Source organism: Miniopterus natalensis, chromosome 13 (assembly GCF_054644295.1).
Source record: "Miniopterus natalensis isolate mMinNat1 chromosome 13, mMinNat1.hap1, whole genome shotgun sequence".
NCBI lineage: Eukaryota > Metazoa > Chordata > Mammalia > Chiroptera > Miniopteridae > Miniopterus > Miniopterus natalensis.
Genome location: NC_142093.1, coordinates 28,032,339 through 28,054,770, shown reverse-complemented (window position 1 = coordinate 28,054,770; position 22,432 = coordinate 28,032,339). Strand labels below are relative to the sequence as shown.

The window sequence follows — 22,432 nt, the reverse complement described above, 5'->3', positions numbered from 1 at the left end:
ATTCATAGGCTCTGCCCTAAAGAATCTGATTTAATAGGTCTGGGATAGCACCCACCTTAAGAGTCCCCACTTTGAAAAGACTTCTCAAAGTGCATTAGGCGTATTGCAGCTGAGCCTTTTCCTCCGTCTACGAGGGTTTCAGCCGACTTATGTATCTAGCAGAATGGCTGCACAGTGGAGGTAGCAGCAGACAATTCAGAGATCAAATGGGACTTCACAGACTACTGAGAGGGACCCAAGACAGAAGAAATACGGAGACACCTGGCCTAGCCCTCCCCTCAGAGAGGCTGAAGCTGTTAGCCAAGAGAGAAGTCTGACTTATTTTTTTAAAAAACTTTTTATTTTGAAATAATTATGACTAGTATTTTTAAGATCTGAGGTAAACTAGTCTAACACAGTTTTTTTAGTTGTTTTCCCCCACTTACAAGGTGTTTGGCCTAAATATTCTCAAAGTGTGTTCTAGCACTAATCTTTCACAATTCTAACTCCTTCCCTTCCTATACCTCTAATCTAAATGTGAGGGTATCTCTATTTGTCTTAGTTCACTGATATAATAAATATGATTCTTTAATTTATTAAATAAATGAATTTTAATGGCTTTGGTCTCATCCTATTATGTTAATAGGAGATAAGGGCACTATTAGAAAATAAACTAACACTTATTGGGAATCTGGTGTCAAGTACTGGGGCTCGGCTTTTCACATAGAGTAAAATTAATTCCTTGACACAAGTACCTTATCAAGTAAGCAGTCTCTTTACAAAAGAGGAAGTGAGGCCCAAAGAGGTGAACCCATCTGTCCAGGATCACACAGCTGGCAAGTTCAGGGCAGTATCTGGACCTAGGTTTGAACTTAAAGTGCATGCTCTTTCTGTATGTGCTGTTTCCTACTAAAATCTACAAATAGCTTGTCCAGTAGCCAATTCCATTAACCTTTTCTCAAGAGAAAATATCTTTGGCCAGAACTACTGAAAAGGAGGAAAAATTAAGTATTTTATGGCCACTTTTCTGTCCTTATTTAGATACGTATGTCTAAAATACAAAAGGGTCAGTTTGTGTGCCACAGGGTAGTGGAGAAAATAAAGAAACTAAGTGATCTGCCATTGACTATATGACAACACTGCTTGTGGACATTTTATTCGCTTTAAAATAAATATTGTGCTGTAAAACTGTCCAGAACTAAGAGCTGTAGTACACAGTAGGCAAGCACAAAGGATGGCCAGCACAGTGTTTGTTAGAGTGAATCATTCTAAGTCAGGCGAGAAGAATCACTGTGTACACCAAGAACATACTTTGAGGAAAACACACTTATACCAAGGAGAAATAGATAAGAGTTCTGAGAGGGGCAACCTATTACAAATACGAGTTTCTTGGGATTAAGCGGTGAAGAAAACTTATATGTGAGGCTCTACTATGTGCCCAGTTTTTGGTTAATACCTGGTAGAGAGCAGTTGTAAAATAAAAATTTGTTGAAAGGATTTCAGTCACTAGAATACATATTTTACATGGTCTCCCATTTAAACAACCTCCCATCAATTTCTTTCTTCATTATCTTTACTTCATTAACTAGTTATATATACTATAATTTACATAATAAGTCTATTATTTAAAAACTTTAAATAGGTACAATAATTATGGCATTTCATTAGGCTGGACTCTAAATTGCTTGGATGAGATCTACTTTGGAATCACATTATCCAAGCAAAGAAAAACACAATCCGTTCATAAGACAAAACAAAAATGAAAAATGTGAGACAAATGCCTGCCTTAGAAGTTTATCAATAACCTCTTATATACACATATACATTCACAAAGTGGTTGAAAGTCCTTTTATATGATCCTTCAGATGAGGTCCAATGGCTGAGAACTCTATAATGAGACACACGGTCAGAAATCATGAAGATTTTCAATGATCTTTTCTTTCCCTGAACTTTATTACCCTTTAGTTGGGGAGAGAAAGAAGTCCGTTTTCATCTGCAGTATCTAAGATTTTACAGATCACTGGAGATTCAACCTAAAGAACAACAACAAGAAAATCATTAAAAACTTGCTAAGATGAATACTTTCTTTATTCAGGATTATTCTGCTGAATAAAAATACACATATATAAATTTGTTAAATGTATACAAGCCCTTGTTTTGGATAAATCATCCAATGTTACTTCTACAAAATTGTTTTTGAAAAACAATTTTTAGTCATTCATATGAAATACCAGAAAGGTAGAGAAGATATTTTTATCTCTAAGTAAAAGAGATGAGAGAACCCTGGCCGGTGTGGCTCAGTTGGTTCGAGTGTTGTTCCATACAACAAAAGGTGGTGGGTTTGATCCCTAGTCAGGGCACATAGCCAGGTTGTGGGTTTGATCCCTGGTCGGGGCATGTGCCGGAGGCAGCCAATTGATGTTTCTCTCTCTTCCTCTCTCTAATAAAGTAAAATAACAAAATAAAAAAGCAATAAAAAAAGAGATGAGAGGAAAAAGGAAAAAAGGACAGTAAGACATGGATACACAGTTAGGCTTTACACAAAAAATAGAAGATTATGGCAAAATAATCAGTGTAAAATTCAAGAAAAACGCAAAAAGTATAACCCAAGAAGGGCCAGGTGTTGAAATGATCAGATGTTATGATAATTATAAAAATATGATGGAGGAAATAGTGTAAAAGGTAAACAACACATATGAATAGATGGGGAATTTTAGCAGAGAAAAGGAAGCCATAAAAAACTAAATGGAAATGCTAGAAATAAAAAAATGTCAGAAATAAATTTATTCAAAGAACTAGATGGGACACAGCAGAGAAAGAACCATATGACCACAAAAAAACCTGTAAAAAAATGTTCACAGCAGCCTTATTCATATAATAAAAAATGAGAATCTAAATATCTATCTATAGAAGAATGGATGGATAAGCATATGCGGGATACTTATACAAAAGAATATTATTCAGTAATAAAAAGACAACAAAATACTGATAAATGCAACATGGCTGAGTCTGAAAGATGCTGAGAGGCCATGCATAAAAAAATTTGCATGCTATATAATTTCATTCATATGAAATAAGAAAAGAGGCAAAACTGATCTATGGTGTCAGAGATCACAATGGGGTATATCTTTGGGGATTCAGGATTATTGACAGAGAAGGGGTAATAAAATTTTCTGCAGTGATAAGATACCTTATTTTGGGTGAGAGTTACAAGGGTATATAAAATTGTTAAAATTCATCAAACTCAACATTTATGATCTTTGCATTTGATTTTATGCATTTTATACCCCAATAAAAAGATAACAGCTTTTATAGGAGCAGTATTACATTTTGGAGACTATAGGAGGTATTTCTAGACTTAAAGTTAAAAATTAAAATGTGGCCCCAAAATGAGTTTGTAAGAATTATTTTTTTACTTACCCCAAGGATATACTGACAGGAGTAAGGCTCTAGCATATATACAGTAACAGCGTGAGGAGAATCTGATTCTTTACACCTAAAACAGAGAGTACTTTAAGTGCTGCCCAAACCAAACAAAATTATTTTTAATTGCTTTCCTTTTAAGCTACAAAAATTCCATATAAGTGGCCCTTAATAATTCAATGAAGAATTGCATTAATAATAATTTATTGTTATTTATGATTTGATAATTGTTATAAATAACCTATGATTATGAATAAATACAATTATTCATAATTACACTTTATAAAAACTTTTGCCCACAGGAAGCAGATTAAAGAGAAAGGCATAAAAGCACAACTTGATAGTCCAACTTACTTTAGTTTTACAGTCACCTGTCTTGGTTTGTCAGTTATATCACAAATATCTCCATTCCCGTAAAAATGTGACACCATCCTGAATCAGAAACACACACAAGCTTTATTACACTAAAATTTCACTAATTTAGAGTAATGGTGATGGGTGGGGGAGAAGATAGTTAGAGGTCAGTTTTGCATTAGTTAAAAAAATCTGACTACAAAATAGTCTTTAAAAATACATCCTTTTGGAGCCATGTCACAGAGAGGAGTCTTTCAGATTCTATAAAGAGAATGTAGAGCTGAGATACATCAGAGTGGTTTAATAAGATTGATGTTCAACTTGCACATTACTTACCTGTATACAAACAGTTATGGTAAAACTGCTTTTAAAAACATTAATCTTTTAAAACGAACCATTTCCCCAGTCCTGCATGGTGTCTGCTTAGCGGACCAGTTGCCCCTTCTTCTCGTCCCCCACCCCGCTCAGCCCACTGAAATGCCGCAAGGCAGGTGTCCAAGGGTGAAGCCCAGGCGAGGCTAAAAATTCCACAGCAGGATGCAAAGAAGAGCTTTCATTCTGCTAGCCTCACACTCCTGTGCTTCAGTATTTGTTCCACATGACACCGTGAGCTACTTTCACATAAAACATATACAAACATAAGAAAAATCCTTCTGGTTAGTGTAGTCTAATTTTTCTAATACTTAACTGCCTATTTCTTAATTTTGCTTTGACTTTGGTTCCCAAGAAGTCAGCACACCCTGAAAATTGTCTATACCATCTGTGCTAGGAAGAACCAAGTTAACACACAAGAAGGGAAAAAGAACTGAATAATTTGAAATTCATTGGACAATAGACTACTAGAAAAGCTAAGGCGGAGTTATTCATGGGAAACAAGAGATTAATTTACTTCAGCTATAAGAAAGTACACCTATTAGCCCAAAAGAGATGAGGTAGTTTTTTAAAAAGCCACTGTTTAACTACTTCCCACCATTATTACCTCACAAAAGTTAAGTAACAGGGAAATGCTAGAGTATATTTAAATAGAACTAAATAACTTAAAGAGGTAAAGATTACACATGAAAGAGGCAAATGCTTTATAACAGCCTCAGACCTAATACCTGGTCTGAGCCACTGTTACTAACACCACCGCTCTCGTTACCACCCATCCTGCCTTTACACATGCTATTGCCAGGCACTATGTTTTACCTGAATTACCTTATTTAAATGTCACAATAATCCTATGAGGCAAATACTAATAGATTAAAAATGTGAGGCTTAAGAAGATTATAAAATTTCCCCAAGATAGTAAGTGAAGAGCCAGAGTTTAAATCCAGGGCAGTGAACTTCAGAGATTTGCCTTAACTATTACACTCAGTTGTTTCCCTGCACAAAACTACCCTAAGAGATGTCCCTGAAAAAAACTGATCAGAGATTTTACTTGAGTGTTTAAATATTATGTTTTTCAGTATTCTGAGTTTTAAATATTCTACTAATCAGGCCCAAAGGCAAAGTTAATCTTTACCTGACTGACTGGGTACCGTCGTCTTGTAGGTGATAGGCTCTAGCAGTATTCTTTTTAGCCCATTCAATATGCTCTTCTTGGTTCCACGTCCCGACAACCACAGACGTTTTTCCACTATCCTTGTCCTAAAAAATCAAAAAATATTTGTGACAATGCATGCTTAACATCATCAAGTAGACATTTATGCACACTGGGTATCTATATTTAGAGGTAATAATGTTTTAGTCAAACTCAACCAGTAGAAATCTGAGCTCGTTATCTTCTTTATTCCTTATTTCTCTGGAAAAGGAAACTACTTTCTACTCAGACTAGCTTCAGACATAGTTATTTTTGACTCTTCTATTTCCTTCTCTCCTCCATCTATTGTCCTGTCAGTTTTTTCCCCTGCAGGTGTTCTCAGCGTCAGGCTCTTCCTTTGCATTTCCACTGCCAACATCTCCCCCGAACCAAGAGTTTAATCTCCCATACCCGGTGATATATCCACACACGACGGTGACTTTTCTATCCTCACCTGAGGACATCTTTTCCATTGCTTTTCAGAGAGAGTGGAAGGGAGGGAGGAAGGGAGAGAGAGGGGGGAGGGCGAGAGAGAGGGAGGGAAGGAGGGAAAAACATCAATGTGAGAGAGACACATGGATTGGCTGCCTCCTGCACGTGTCCCTACCGGGGCCGGGAATCGAGCCTGAAACCTAGGTATGTGCCTTTGGCCAAAATCGAACCCAGGACCCTTCAGTCATGGGCTGATGCTCTAACCACTAAACCAAACTAGCTAGGGCTATTGTGATTGTTAATTAAATCTTTGGCCTCTGTCTCTTACCCTGAACCACATGGCAGCTACCCTCAGTCTATCTTCATCTTCTACTCTTTCAAATACAAACCTTCAAATTTTACTACTCTTCACAGTATTCATTTGAAACCAAGCTCATTTCTGCATCAAGGCTGTTCAGAAACCCCCCTTTCCCAATCTGCTTATATTATTATTTTAGACACTAACCATATGTTGTCTCATATGCAGACCTCATTCTTTCTGCTCCCTCTTCCTTCTTCTAGTCTACTTCCGTCCTGTCTTCTTTTCCCTCTTCCTACTTTATGCCAGGCACTGTACTGGGCACTATATACATCTGATTAGTAGAACTAGAAATCCTTACTGTGGCAAATGAAACAGGCCTGGCCACTGTCCTTGCGGAGCTTACTGTCTAGTGGCAGAGAGAGCCATTAAACATTCTTTCAGCATCAGATGCTAAGTTCTGATACAACACGGATTTAGAGGCTGGAATGGAGCAAGACTGCCTGGGTCTGAATTCTAGTTTTACCATTTATATGCTATGTGATTTCAGCCAAGTTACTAAGTCTTTGCTTTTGTTTCCTCATCTTGGAAAAACAAATACTCACCTCTTAGGGTTGTTAGCATTAAATGAGTAAATATGTAAATAAGCAAATATGTGTAAAGTACTTAGAACAGTGCCTGGTATACATATACAGTGAGCACTATATCTGTGTATAAATTTTTTCTGTATAAATAAATATTAGTAAAAAGAAAACATCTACAAAGCAGCAAAAATAAGAAAGAATGGTGAAATTGAATGTCTCAGGTTAAAGTGATCCATCTTGGAATTTAAAACTGGCTTAAAACATCTCAAGAAGGCAAATATAGTATTTCCTAATTACCAATTATTATTTCTTTTTGAAAATAAAAAGAGCCTTTTAAAACAGCCAGGTCAATATTTATTAGTGTTTGCTTTCAACATCTAGTAGTTTAACTTATCAAACAAAGTACAACTATGACAAATAAAATTATGGGGCTTAAACTTCAGAATTTAAGCAGCTTTGCTTAAGTATGGGAAAATATGCTGATTTATGAAATTATAAATAAAAGGAAAAATAAAAAGCCAACTTATGTAATCTTAAAATTTATTTTAAACTTGGATATGGCATCTTCTTTTGGCTGATAATCTTGCTGTATTTATCCTATTTTACTAACTCTAGTGATGATGTACTATCTTACCATTCACTTTCTTAATTTAAAGATGAATTATAGCTGAATAATATAATTTTTCAGCAATACAAAAGAATGAAATCTTGCCATCTGACTAAATATGGATAGACCTAGAGGGTATTATGCTAAGTGAAATAAGTCAGACAGAGAAATACTGTTTGATATCACTAATATGTGGAATCTAAAAAAACAAAACAAATAAACAAAAAACAGAAACTGACCTACTGATATAGAGAACAAGCTGATGGTTGCCAAAGGGGTGGAGGGGAAGAGACGGGAACAAAAAAGATTAAAAAATAATTACAAAACACTGATTTCTTCTTTATTTATAGAAACTGGTATTGGAGGAACCCCAGCTAAAGGACAAACTCTCAGTTTAGGGGTTCTCCTAGAAATGCTAGAGGGTGGAGACCAGAAGAGAGAGCTGTTAATCTGGCAGATCACCTTAATGAATTTTTGAATGTGGAAAGGCAGGTCTGGTACTTAGTTTAAAGTCCTAAGTGCAAAGGTTGTCTGAGGCAGAGAATAAATTAGTATGATTTTGGACATTAGTAGCCAGCAGGACAGGAAAGGCAGCAGGGATGCCCAAAAGGGAAAGTTGGACTGAAAAGAAAGAAAAGATGAAGATGAATTATAACAATGACTGATTTCTGGGTCAAAGCTAAAGAGGTTATCCACACTAGTTTATTATTCTCCCAGGCTTATAGTAATGTAAGAATCTGAGTAGTTAATAAGCAATGTTCCTTTAAGATGGTTGAGTTAAACATCAAGTTTTACATTTTCTAGAACTCAGACAGTTCAATGAGTATTTCCATATTAAAATCACCTCATAATTAAAAGTAACGCCAACCCCCGTTTTTTCCCCACAAAAAAATTTTAAAACTTTAATCCATCTAGTGGTAGACGGATAAAAATGCTGTTCTATACCTCGTGGTATTGATGTACATGTTTGCCATAGCAGAATTCGTATTTCCACCAACCAACACCCTACAGAAAAGAAAACAGATCAAGTTACATACAGAGAAGGGGGGACTGGAGCTTGTCTCAATATTGGCACACAACAGCAACAGAAATATATATAGTTTAAAAAACCTCTAATGGCAATAATATGGTTGAAAATTAAAATTAAAAATTACTGACAAAAAAAATAGATAAATACAGAGAACAACCGCTGTACTGCCTTGATAAAATAAAATAAAATGAAATGAAAACTCCACCTGAAAGTGAATTTCTCACTGGACCTACTAGTCAGGGGCAAAATTTTACCTTTGTAGATGTTAACTCAAGTTTTAAATGTGATTGTTATATAATCATTGATGCTCATTCCAGCAATCAACCAGAATCACGTGTGTCTTAGTTATATATACTGTCTGTCAAACAAAGGTCAAGTTTTAGCTTGTGAGTGAAAGAATAATAATGGTATGGATTAGAGTAAGTAAGATGCAGAGAAAATGTCCATTGGGAGGCTTCCAGAATCTTGCTGTTTCTCTTTAGACCAAAAACCCTTGTCAGTGCTGCTAGGGCCCCTTGACTAAATAACACACAAACGAAAGCTGTAAACTAAATATTTAAATGGAAGGTTCACTTCTCACCCCATGAAAGCAGTAAGAACCACTAAGGAACTCTTTTATGAGCTGGTCATCTGTCAGTTTGGATATGTGGGTTGTTCCAACAGTGAGCATCGGCTGAGAACCAACAGCAATGGGTTTGTGGACTGCTGGAAATCTCTCTTCTTTAGTTGAGTGCAAATCTTCCTAAAATTAAACACATATATATTAAAGGGCTTCTTTGCCGCACTTAATTTTCTCAGTTATGACTTCCAGTATTATTTTTACACAGTAGAAAACTCATTGTTAATGTGTTTTTAAAAAAATGACTTTTCAAATGCTTGAAAAATGTTTGTTCCATTTACCCATTGCCCACTTATTTTTAATGTGTTTTTAAAAAAATGAATTTTGCAATGCTTGAAAAATGTTAGTTCCATTACCCATTGGGGTATGGTGACCATTCCTCCCATGGAGGAATAATTTCCATTTCATATGTTTTGTCTCATTATTTTTATTAAGTACTTTGTTATTTGTTAGATTTTGTGTCTCTATATTTAGTTTTAAAAAATGTGGTTACTATGGGCAAAGAAAGGATAACAAACAAGGTGAAGGGAAACTGAGCGGGAGCAAATATGAATATTAGTTATAATTATGTAAATACAGCAGGGCCTGGAGGAACCTGCCATTTAACAAAGGAAGACACCAACTAATAAGGGTGCAGGTCATAGAGGTAGGGGTGATCGAAATAGACCTGAATGATGAACTGGAACATGAAGACTTCATAAAGAGGAAACCCTTGGTTAAGTCTTAGAAACGCAGATAATTTGTGATTTATGTGAATGTGTGTTGTATGTGTTTTGTGTCTGTGTGTACATATGCATGTGAACTTGAGGAAGAGGTAAAGGAAAGATGTGAGGAAGGTACGATATTTAAAGCTAAAGAGATAAGCAGGCACTACAGGGTGAAAATTACATAATCCTAAGAAGTTTGGATATTATCTTACAGGTTTTGGGCAAAGATATGGAGTGATCAGATTTCTAAGTAATCACCTTCAGCAGTGGCAGGGAAGAAGGAAGAGTAAGAACAAATCGGAAGGTGGGGAGCCATCTTAGGAGGAGTAATGACCCCGGCCAGAGATGAAGAAAATTTAAAGTAAGGGAGTGGCAGGAGAAGGGGGGAGAGAGGGTAGTTTTGAAAGAGGTGAATGAGTTAGAATCTGGTAGTTAGTTGGGTACTGACAGTGACTGAAGAGGAAATGAATCTAGACCAGAATGGAAGAAGTGAGTGTACCAATTATAACCGAATAAAATAATTTAAAAAATTAAGTAGTAAAAGGGTTTTCAGTAAATGTACAGTGGACACAGTATCTCCTTTTTCACCTGCTGTAGGTGCCACTGACCAACTGTGGTTCTTTTCTATTTCAGCTTGGGGCCGTCATTGGACAGTTACTCTAGAAACTCTTTGCCTTACCCTTTCTCTCCTCTAATGTTAAGGAAGAACAGAGACTGCCAAAATGCCTTCTTAGTTTTGGAAAGAACTTTGAATTTCATGTATAACTCTTTCTACATTCAGAGTGTACTATGCTCCTGGCACTATTTTAAGTGTTGAGTATTAAAATGAAACAGACACAGTCACTGCTCCTAAGGAACTATGTTATAATAGACTATTTACTTAGACTACTTGAGACCTACAGTGAGGTTAGTGAAGAAAAACAGTAATACTGCACAGTGAAACCTGCAGCTGAGATTAGGACAAGAAGTAGGAAGAATAAAAGCATGACCATTTGTTACTGCTTCTTGTGGATAGCAAATCTGTTATTTTTAAGAAAAATTACTCCAATAAAAGCAAGATGACAGTAGTTTTTGTAGTAGGGCTTAGAAACTCATAAAATGGATTCCTAATTGTCCAGTAATCTCCAAGTAAAGTAATATAATAACACAGGCAGCACATCAAACCAAAATTCTGACAGCCAGATTTGTATTTTTGTTTAAAAAAGAAAAAAATTATTTATCTTTATAGTAAAGCTTGACACATGCTTAGAACCAAACCACATGCCAAATATCACCTTTTAAAAGAAAAGTTATGTGTAATGTACTAGATTTATTGATATATACTCTATAATCTGGAAAAGGAAGCACTGAGAAAATACTGTTAGATAATACTCATACCTCTTTATTTCTCCTAAAAGGCACCCTTAGAATTTCTTCCTGCTGTTCCAGCTGTCTCAGGGTGAGGGGTTTAAACGGTGATCCTGGCAGTGATTGGCAAAATATGTCATTCACAGGAGATGCTCGGAATCTGTTCAGTAAGAACAAAGCATTAAAGCTAAGCATATGGCAAATTTAAAGCATGTGCATTTCATTTTTAAAATATTAAATCCACATCCTACCTATATTTAGGATGATTGCACAAGAGTGGTGTCAAAATGACAACTTCATATTCACAAGTTGTAACTTCAGCTACTGAAAGAATTTCATGCTTAGATTCAGGATGACATATGTACAGCACAGTACTTGATCTGGGCCGGTTCTGTTTCAAACTACAAGGTGTACCATTTCCCATTCCCACAGGATAGTAGGGTGTCATCTGACCTTCGATATTTTTAGTGGGAATCTTAAAAAAAGAGTATAAGACAGACTTTTCATTAGAAATGGGGGTAGGAGTGAGGGTGGGAGAAGCACTTATTCTGAAAGGAAGACAACTATATCTAATTTACAAATTAACATTTATAAAGGTAACTTTTATGTATTTCTATGAGTTCTCCCTCTAATACTCTTTTGACTCATAAGTTCTTATTTGAGCAAAGACGTATTTTCAGAGCTAATACAAAAAAAGGAATTTTTATTCGGTACTAAAATGATGTTAAGTAAATGTACACTTACATAAAAGGCTATAATATGATTAATATGAATTATTTTTTAATAGTTCTAAAGAAAGATACTAAGATAAAATGTAGGAACTTACTATATGGACCTGGTCAGAGCTTTCTTCACTAAACTCTCAGTGCATGGCTGTATTAGAATTTAGATTCTAGAAGTTTGACGTTTGATTTGTCAAGATGTGGAGTTATATAATAATACACATTTCTACAACAGGAATCTAAATACTGCTGCTTGTTCATTAATCTGCTTACTCTCCTTCCCTATAAACATATTTTTCAGCACATAAACTCTTACATAAATCTATTCAAAGCCAGCAAAAGACAAAAGGAGAAATTTTCATGGAATGAGGGAATACGGGAGAACACCTCAGAAGACAAGGATTATTAGGGAGCTAGCTTCCATAATATTATTTACATAAATACAAGGAAAACCTAATGTAAGGGCTTTAAAAAGACATCATTAATAATATCTCCAAGCAAGCCCTTTAGAGGCAGGGAGCTCATCTTGTATTACTTTGGTACCCTGTCAGTGCATGTCCAAACAGGCAATAAATAAATGTTTCCATGGAAAAATGTTTTGAGATTTCTCATATGCTATTTTCATGCTAGTGTCTGGTATGAGAAAATCCTGGGTTCATACCCAAGCTTTGAATTTACAGTTGTTTGTATGGAAAATAATACAATAATTAATAAATAATAATAGAATAAACTGTGTTTTGCATACTCACAACTGTAAACCTACTTTTGCCCCACCCTGTATACTCTAAGGTTGTGGGGAGAATTAAGCATTACCTTTTGTTACATGCCTGGCACAACACCTGGCTTATAAAATGGGGCTCAATAAATGTTAGTTTTCTTCCCTCTTCCCTTACCCTTTTCTTCCTCTTCCTTTATCATTTCACACTTTGAATTCTATCTTGCTATCCTCCAGAGCCACAATAAATATTTTATCTCAAAGGTAGTGTGTAAAATCAAAATCTTTTAAAATAGCAATGCTATGTGTGTTTACACTTAGCTTTATCAATTCCCCCAAAAGCCACCCTTTTAAATGATAGGCATCCCTTTAAAGTAATTTTTAAGGCTTGTTGTCACTTTACCTTACTTCTAATAAAAGTATCATTCTGATATGAAGCCATTTAGAGAAATACCCTCTATCGATAAGTTATTTAACTCTGGAAATTCTTTCTTTCTTTTTTTTTTTTTTAAATCCTCACCCGAGGATATTTTTTCCATTGTCTTTCAGAGGGAGTGGATGGGAGGTTGGGGGGGGGGGCGGAGAGAAAGAAACATCGATGTGAGGGAGACACATCAGCTGGTTGCCTCCTGCACACACAGCAATGGGGGATGGGGATCGAACCTGCAACCAAGGTATGTGCCTCTTGGATGGAATCGAACCTGGGACCCTACAGTCCATGGGCCGATGCTCTAACCACTGAGCAAAACTGGCTACGGCTAACTTTGGAAATTCTTAAGATTCAGAACCCATTCCTTGAACTACAGGGGCACTTACAAATTGTGATTGAGCACCCTAAAGGATCATTCTTTTTAAATTAATCCTATTTAGTCATCAATTATGCATTCACATTCAATAAACATTTATAAAGTGCCTATGTTATGTCTGGTACTCTGCTTTGTCCTGCAGGGGTTAAGGAGATAAAAGACAGTCCCTGCTTTTAAGATGTCTGCAGTCTGGTACCTTGTTATTTACATATAGTTTTAAATTTATTTATTTATTTATTTGTTTATTTATTTATTTATTTTAGAGAGAGCAACATCAATTTGTGTTCCACCCATTCATGCATTCATTGGTTGACTCCTGCATGTGTTCTAACGAGGGATTGAACCTGCAACCTTGGCGTATTGGAACCACGTTCCAACCAAGCTACTCGGATAGGGCCTACATAGATAGTTTTATCTGTTTTACCAACAGGAGATAGGTACCAAACACAAAAGCTCTTATTGTAATTGTTTCCATGGTTAAAGAGAGGGAACCACTGCTAAGCACGGAGGTGATATAATGCTAATATAGAAACTTTCCCAGTCATGCCTTTGGTAAAGCTGCTTATTTTTGTATGAACTTAAATAAAAATATCATAGTGTAACTTTTCTCAGAAAACCTAACATATGGCAAATTTCTTCCACTCAGTCTTTTGAGATATTTGATATAAAGAATACATGGCTATATTCTGCCAATTAAGCTGTATAAATTCATGCCTAACAGCTGTTTTGAGAGAAAAATGAACACTTCTCACTTACCTCTTTTGATTTTTCCTTTTCTTCTGCTTCTTGTTCTGTGAAATAATTTAAGAGTAAGGTAAGCGTGAAGAATCACCAGCGACTTACATATAAGACACTAGTGACTAAGTTTTCAATCCATCCGTAATCTTAAATTTCTTTCTAAAAAAGACTCAAAACATGCATGTACTTTTTATCTTACTGGTTTTAGCAAGTTTCCTTGAAATGGTTTTGTTTGAAAGGAGTCATATTTAATCTTCATGTAGAAAATATTCTATTTGATGCAAAAACCTGGCCACAACAGTATTCTTTTGAAGTATTTTTATCTTAGTGAAAAGTTTAATCATAAATTAGTTGATCAATTTAAATAAAGATTAATAAAATATTTCACAATTTGAGGGATACATCTACATGTCTATTTCAATATATAAAAACTTTGCTTAAACCAAGCAAGACTAACACTATATAAATATAATACTAATATGTGTATCTTATCAGATTTTTAAAAAATGTATTAGATAGAAAAACATGTTTGTTAAAGCAGAAAATAATGAAAAGATCTTTTTGAAAAAGTTTTCTAAGGAACTGTTCAGAAATTTATTTTAGTGTTTTAAAATTCGTAGTCTCCAACAAAATCTTTTAAATTCCAAACTGAATATTTACTTTATCTCAAATTCTAGCATTACTATCAAGTCAGTATACAAACAAACCTTTTTCAGGTAGAAGGGTCTTAGCAAACATATTCCCAAGGTAGTACTCGTGAATATTTACTTTCTATATTTAAAAATAAAAAAAAAATGTGAGTATTTTGCAAATACATTTTTCAAGAACACAAATTTAAAACCATTAATCTCATTATTAGAGTTCTCATTTTATAATGTTCCATACTTCGTATTTTTTAAAAAATATTTTTAAGCTGATTTTTAGAGGGAGGGGAAGAAAGACTGGGGGGAGAGAGAGAGAAACATCAATTTGGCTGCCTCCTGCATGTCCCCTACTGGGGATCAAGCCCGAAACCTGGGCATGTGCCCTGACCTGGAATTGAGCCAGCAACCTTTGGGTGCACAGGATGATACCCGACTAACTGAGCCACACCGGACAGGGCGTACTCTGTATCTTAAAGGAAAACATACCTGACCACTTTCTTTTTCTTCATGGTACTGCCGAATATGTTTTCCGTGACATACTTCGTAAGTCCAATAAGACTCAATCTAAGAAAGATGGATTTATTTAAATATACAAAACCCTCATAACTCAATTGAGTTACTTTTTGATACTTTGGGTAGATGAGATTTCCCCAAGATTTAGAGTAAGCTTTCATTAAATGAAACTTACTATTATGCCTCAGAAAAATATGAAATTTCTGAAGCCTATTCATTGTTCTCACTAATTAACTGTAAAATTTTGTGAAGAAAATAGGTCTGGCTTAGGGATCATTTTCCACATAGCTTAAAAAATAATAATTAGCATTTTAAATTAAAATTGTATATAAGGAAAATTTCTTTTGATCTGAAAAATATTCAAAATAGTTTGGTAAGTGATATTATTTGATACTGGTATTACTGGGTGTTTGCTACATACACTATACAGGAATTTAAATGAACAAAATACTATTAAGCAATAGCTTAGATTTACAACTGAAAATTTGATACAACATAAAAGAAATGCAGAATTATTTTCAAGGGCCTACTGGCTGCTGAAAATTTATTTTCTAGTTATCAAGTGAACATAAATACATACTCTGTAGGAACAACTGCTTTGTTTAAATAGTGGCTCCAATAGCTCTCTTGGATTAGGGCCTTTATAATCCTTTTCTTCTTCCTATGAAAGAACTAGAGTTTAATACTTACAATTATTCTAGACCTTCACCCAACTCTGCTGTTGGTTATTAACTCATTGGTCAAATCACAAATGCTTGGAAATAAAAAGGGAAAAAAGTCAAAATCTTTAATAATAATCTATGGTATACCACTTCTTTCAAAAGAATTGAAGTATAAAATATGGAGCCACAGACTAATCTTCCATTCTTTCTTCTTTTAAGAAAAGGTTTTTGAGTATCAGTTTTCTGAACAATTCTTATAAACCTATTTCAGAATTTTTAAATGATTGCATCCAAACAAATTCTAGCTATAAAAGACTCAGAATAGCTGAATTTTATAGAACATACTGGAAAATTTTAAGGTACTTCTTAGTTTTCTACATATTTTTACATTTCAGACTTGAATGTCAAATATATACATATGTGTGTGATTGTGTGTGGGTGGTTTGTGTCTAAAGTAGGTTTAAAACAAAATTAAACAACTGTCTGTCACAGATTTCAAATCTGAACAAAACTAAGAAAGCACTCACTGAGTTTAATATTTCCATTTCACAGATCATGAAAATATTACCGAATTAGCTCAATAAATTTACTGAGTGGAGGAATTGAGTTTCAAAATTTTTCATGGATCCATAGCTAACTATAGCCTATACCTCAGCCTCCTGGCTCCTAGGCTGATGTCCTTTCCATTCTACCATGCTGCCTCTCCTGTTTCATCTTGAAAGAAGTCATTGCCTTAAAGGATGGATAAGAGGCAGTTAGTTAGGGCATTTTAGGAGGAAGAAATGGGCATGAGCTAAGGCAGTGAGAAAGCATAAGGTGCCTATAGATTTATTAGCAATTCTTTATAAAAAATGTCACGTATACATTTAAAAATTATTTCTTGTTTCAAAACCCTCATTTCTATAAAAAAAGCAAGAGTGGAGTTAGATTTTCATTCAAAACATCAATAATTGGTTGCTAATTTTTCCAAGCTGAACTATAAAATCAAAGACTTCAGGATAATAGAAGTGATTACTATTTCTTTGGTAAAACAGGATTATTGGAAACCTGTTATTCAATTGTATTTTAAAGTATGTAGTTGCAATGTTTTAAATAATATCCTTGGTGACAGGGATTATCAATATACTTATAAAAACGTACCTCATCCCCACCTGTCACAAGAGGAAGAATGCATTTATATTTTTCTTTATGTGTAGTTGTCATGATGACATAATTATCTTCTTTATACAGAACTCCAGTTGTAGGCTAGAGAGAGAGAAAAAAATACACATTACCTTCTCTGGTTAAACTGTATTACATTGTATAACTTACAGTCCTAAAATCAAACTTATTCATCACTTCAACAGAGGATTTTAAAACATTTCCAAAGAAAAAGAGAAAAGATTCTACATATTTTTTAATGACAAAATGATGATGACAAACTATCCAGGTGTTGAAATATAACAGAAAAAATAAACAAAAACAAAGTTTGAAGTATAAAGAAAGAAGTAGTAATGGAACAGACTGAAGTTAAAATATGGATTAAAAAGCATTAAGAGGCAATAAATGTTCATGGATACACTACCGCTGAATACTTATTACTCCTACTAACAACTACCATCTACATATAAGAATCTATAGCACTTTACAAAAGTACTCGCAATTGTGTCGGATGGAACACTTGAACAAAATACAGTGCAATATTTTTTCACATTTGGATAATATACAGATAAATTACTTTAAAGAGGAAAATCACTATGGATCATCTGTGCTGACTTAACTTTTTTTAGTATATATCACAGGTCAGCAAACCTTTTCTATAAAGGGCTAGACAGTAAATTTTTTAGACTTTGTGGGCTATATGGTCTCTGTCGCAACTACTCAACTATGCCACTGTAGTAAGCGAATAGGAATGTCTATGTTATGAAAAAATTTTATTTACAAAAACAGGTGCTGGGCCAGCCCAAAGGTGTAATTTGCCAACTCCTGATATATATCAACAAAACTATCCCTAAAGCTTTCTATACTATGAACCAAAAAAATTCACAAATCAAATATGAGCCAATGTAATTTAAATGCACATTTTAATGAATATAAGTGATATTATTTAAAATCTCTGTGATAGCAAATATGTCACTAACTACTAAGGTAGAGATTTCACAGTCTATGGTAATTCAATTCTCTCTTATCTTTTCTCTTCTCACAGTCCTATGAAACCACTATACTATTTGGCTATCCCTGGTAAGGAAAGATGCACTCAACTTATTAAGAACCTTTGTTCTTTTCTCAATTTAAGAAAAATAATTCTTAACTATAATAAAACCAGTAGTACTTGACACCAATGTCACCTTAAACACAAATGCAAATTAGGGCAATATTTTCCTAAGATAATAAATCAAAACAAACAAAAAGCAGTAAACATGATCTGTATTAACTACACGAAAGTACCATTTTAAGTCCGTTACATTCATTAACTCATTGATCATCAAAACAAGTATTTTATCCATCTTACAGAAAAGGAAACTGAAGCCCAGGGTTTAAATAAATTGTCCAAGGTAACATAGATAGGAAGCAGCACAGTCCAGAGGAGAAACTAAGCAGACTGCTTCCATATTCTGTGCTCTTAACTGTTTTAATGTATTTGAACCAGTTTTTGTTAACATTTTCTTAAATTATTATATAGACTCCTGGTTTATGGTCAAGGATCCTTTTTAAAACAATTAAATTTATTGGGGGTGACATTGGTTTATAAAATCATGTAGGTTTTCAAGAGTACATTTCTATGATACATGGTCTGTATATCGCATTGTGTGCCCACCACCCAAAGTCAAATCATCTCTGTCACCATATATTTGGCCCTCTTACCCTTTACTTCCCTCCCCCCACCAAGTATCCTTTATAAGATTATTATAAGAGGGGAGTAAAAAAAAGGTTTGAAAGTGAGATTTTTGAAATTTACAATAAAGGAATCTTTAGAAACATTTAGTTGAGCCAGGAAATTGCTTTAACATCTATAATGCCTTTCAGTGTTTTTCAGATATATTCAGAATACATGATAGTGAGAGTTATGCAAAACATGACTCACATTCCTTAGCAATGGATGGTCTGAAGTCTAAAATCACTGCTGTACTGAAGGCAGATACTAGCACTTATGTGTATTTGCCTCTATTTGTTAAGTATCTGCAGCTCTAATGTTCAGAGTTGAATTCCATAGCAGTATCGACTTATTTGCTAACATGTTCACCACAATGCTAACAATGGAAAAAGGAATTGCTTGTTTGGAACCACAGCAAAGGAAGGAAGACAATTCTTTTTTTTGTAATAAAAACCACTTTTAGGTTTTATGTCTATATGATAAAGAAACTCATTTCTCTGCCTATTGTCTTTAAGGTCTAGGTAAGGGGTAACCAGAAACATAAGCGGTCATCTTGAGTGAGGATGCAGAGTTGTCTTTCATTAATTGATTAAGGAAGGGCTGCTTTCCTCATCAACAAAACAGACCAAGTAGAAATTCTTCTATCTGAAAATTCTTCACTGAAATATTGAGTCACTTATTGGGATCATAAAGTAAAATTTGTAACAAACTTTACCCTACTTTTTTGTAATGTAAATTACTGGGAAAAAGTAACTTTTTTAACCTTTTGTGATTTTCTAAGTTAAAAACATTTTTTTGATCTACTACTAAAATGCTTCCTTCCAATTTTGTGAAACAGGTTCTTACTTAAGAAAATGAATTATAACAAATTCTGAATGTATAGAATTATAGATAGTGTAAAAAACTTGTTTTATGTAACTTAAACCTTAAAGTATTTTCATTGTAAGAGGTAATATTAGTGACTTGATAAAAATCAGATTTTAATATAGTGACACTAAACAAAGGGGACTTGGTACTTTAAGGAATTTAACAGATTATCTGGGCTGGGGAGAAATTCCTAATGTTTGACAGGAGTCTGGAGTAATTAAGATAGTTAGAGGACGAGAAACAAAACTATCCCAAAGGGGCCGTAAAATATACTCGGTGGCACAACTTGTCAACAAATATAACATGCCTGGACCCATGGAGTTGGTCACCACTCTTCCCAAGTGCAGTGTTTGGGAAAAGTTTATGAGTGGAAATACAATTCTATATTAACAACAGAAGTAGAGAAAATTAGACTTATTTTGTAGTTTTATTTTGGTGAAATCCATAAACTCTGTGAAGTAATGAATAATTGAACACTTTAATGACCTACAAGTGGTATTTCAGAAGGAAAATATATACACAAAAACAAAATTTAATGCTAAAAACCAGTAAAGAATATTATAATCCTTAATGAAGTAATGTAAACATTTTAAAATGTATACATTTTTGGTACTTAATACTTTTTCTAAATAAATTTGAAAGCAAGATTATACCAATGCAGTTTTTGACATATATGAATGGGAAGATGATTTAAAACATAAAATAATTTTAACCAAAAAAAATTTCAGATCTAATCCAGTCCCTTCCAATTTTAGATGGTAGAGAGATGAAGGCCCTCTCCCTAGTTCACACAGCTGCTTAGTTTTACACAAACGTCCAACCAACTGGCCCATAAAAAACAAATGACAGTGCCAGGTGAAGAGGGCTGTAGTTTCAATTACATAAAGTAGGAAAGGGAAGCCTTAAGGCTATAAAAATATTTTTTAAAAAATCAAAAGACCAGTGATGTCTCTTGGGGCTTATTTTTGCCTCAGAGCCACAGACCTTTTGCCAACTCACAGAAAAATGTATCTAGATTTTTCTGAACGTAGCTCAAATTTAAAAAAAAAAAGAAAAAAAAAATTCTCCCCACATCTTCAAATGTGCCCATCTTAGATTATGTTGCATTGCCAAAGAAAAATAAAAACAAAAATTCAAAATAGAATTGATAGGTATGTGAAAGGTTGGTTGGTATAGCATTTCCTCGTTTTAGCCAGCAAACAGCAGTGCCAGAAAGAAAACTGAACAGTAATTTGGTAGTAACCTCTAAAAAGGCTAGGTTAAGTCATCCACTTATAGGTCAGTAAGTTTACAAGGCTGTATATCAGTATGCGTTTTTTAAAAAATAAACAAAAAAACACAGGTGCAAGAGTAAAAAATTTTAATAACCACATTCTTTAAACATTTGTCATGTTCATTCCAAGGGTGCTGTTTGGAAACAATAACCCAACCCTGCTAAAGTTTTATCTGACTTATAACTGCTGCATAAGCATTTCAATATGTTATCAATACAGGGTGAGGCAAAAGTAGGTTTACAGTGTTCCTATGGAACATAATACAATAATTAATAATAATACACAAATAAACTGTTTTTCGTACTCACAACTGTAAACCTACTTTTGCCCCACCCTGTATTTCATGGCCTTAACCCAAAGATAAACCTGGCTTCCTAGAGAAATATTTACTTCAATTTGAACTGCCAGAATAAGAGAACTGAAAACGGGTGGGGGTGGGGTGGAGAAACCAAACAGGTGTGAAATATTAGCAAAAACTAACATTTGCAAATAGAAAGCTGTTGTGGTAATGATGTGGTCCTTTGTCCTGGTATATCTTGTTTTGCCATGATGGTGTCAGTTATGTTTCATTGAAATAGTAACAGAACAATAAACTAAAGTAGTCTCCCAAGTGGAATGACTATAGGTAACTGGAATAAGAATTTTTAAAAAGTTTTGCATTTCCCAAGACTTGTTTGAAACAAATGAATCAATCACTACAGGGTAAGTATCATCTAAGACCGCAATTCTCATTGGCCTACAGTGGCTAGGAAGACTTTTCAGCAGTCCACTCCCCAAAGAGAAGGACTGCAGATTTTCGTCACTGTGAGGTTATAAATGTTCTTCACTGTAGGAAAACTGATCATAAAACTTCACTCTCTGGGGTCTTAAGTAACAGTGGTAATACATCAAAACTGGAAAGGATATTCTGCATAGAGCGTTGTTAACATCTCAGGCCAAACAGCCATCTCAGAAACAACTGTGGGAAAAGAGCTGTGCACACGTGTACGTGTGTGTCTACGAGAGAAGAACGAGTATGAATGAGAGGGAAATGGTATCTGCAGGAGGTCGGGGGCGTGGGCAGGGCGGTGAGCAATCCTGAAGGAGAGAGGGCTGCTGTGCAGGAAGAGCTGCAGTTGACTTTCCAAAGAAGGTAAATGTGCACGCCGATGTGGTTCTACGAAAACTTCCTCCACAGGGAGAGAGTGTTGGTAAAGCAAGTCTAGTGAGGCAGATTTCAGAGGAGCGAACAGGTGACCGCTGCATCCCCACTGCTTAGCATGGAGGGCACCGCCACAGCATGCGTGGGATAAACGCTTGCCGTATGAATGAATGGACGCGGGGTACACGAAGTTTTGGGGAGAGGAGGGAGGCATGCGCCTGCAGAGGCAGTTCTAGGAGGGAAAGAGCGTAAAATACCGATGGAAGGGGCCGAACCCTTAGTGCCGGGAGGAAGAGAGATGGCTACGGGATTCGCGAGGGCACTGACCAGAGAGAACTCGGTGCCGGGCCAGTTGACTCGGAAAGGGATGTCATCGCTGAGTTGGGGGAGCGCTCGGCCGCCGCCGGACGCCTCTAGGAGGCCGCACAGGACCAATAGCACCGGCCCGCCCGGGACCAGACTCCGCGCGCCGCCGCCTCCTTCCTCCATCCTCCACCGCCGATTTCTCCAGCCGCCGCCGCAGCCTCGTCTGCCGCTGAGGAGAGGAGGGGGAGG

The 22,432-nt window shown here is 35.3% G+C and overlaps 1 protein-coding gene across 1 annotated transcript; it reads right to left on the bottom strand.

Moving 5' to 3' along the window:
* Positions 1–318: 318 nt before the first annotated feature.
* Positions 319–22,366, bottom strand: ERLEC1 (endoplasmic reticulum lectin 1). Its single transcript, XM_016222174.2, has 14 exons — positions 22,205–22,366; positions 16,882–16,986; positions 15,660–15,740; positions 15,053–15,130; positions 14,630–14,693; positions 13,941–13,975; positions 11,193–11,416; positions 10,972–11,101; positions 8,849–9,010; positions 8,184–8,243; positions 5,261–5,385; positions 3,757–3,834; positions 3,400–3,475; positions 319–2,012 (listed from the first exon to the last, which is right to left on the bottom strand). Exons 1-14 carry the CDS (start codon positions 22,364–22,366, stop codon positions 1,941–1,943), a joined length of 1,452 nt encoding a protein of 483 aa, XP_016077660.2. The 3' UTR covers positions 319–1,940.
* Positions 22,367–22,432: the final 66 nt, after the last annotated feature.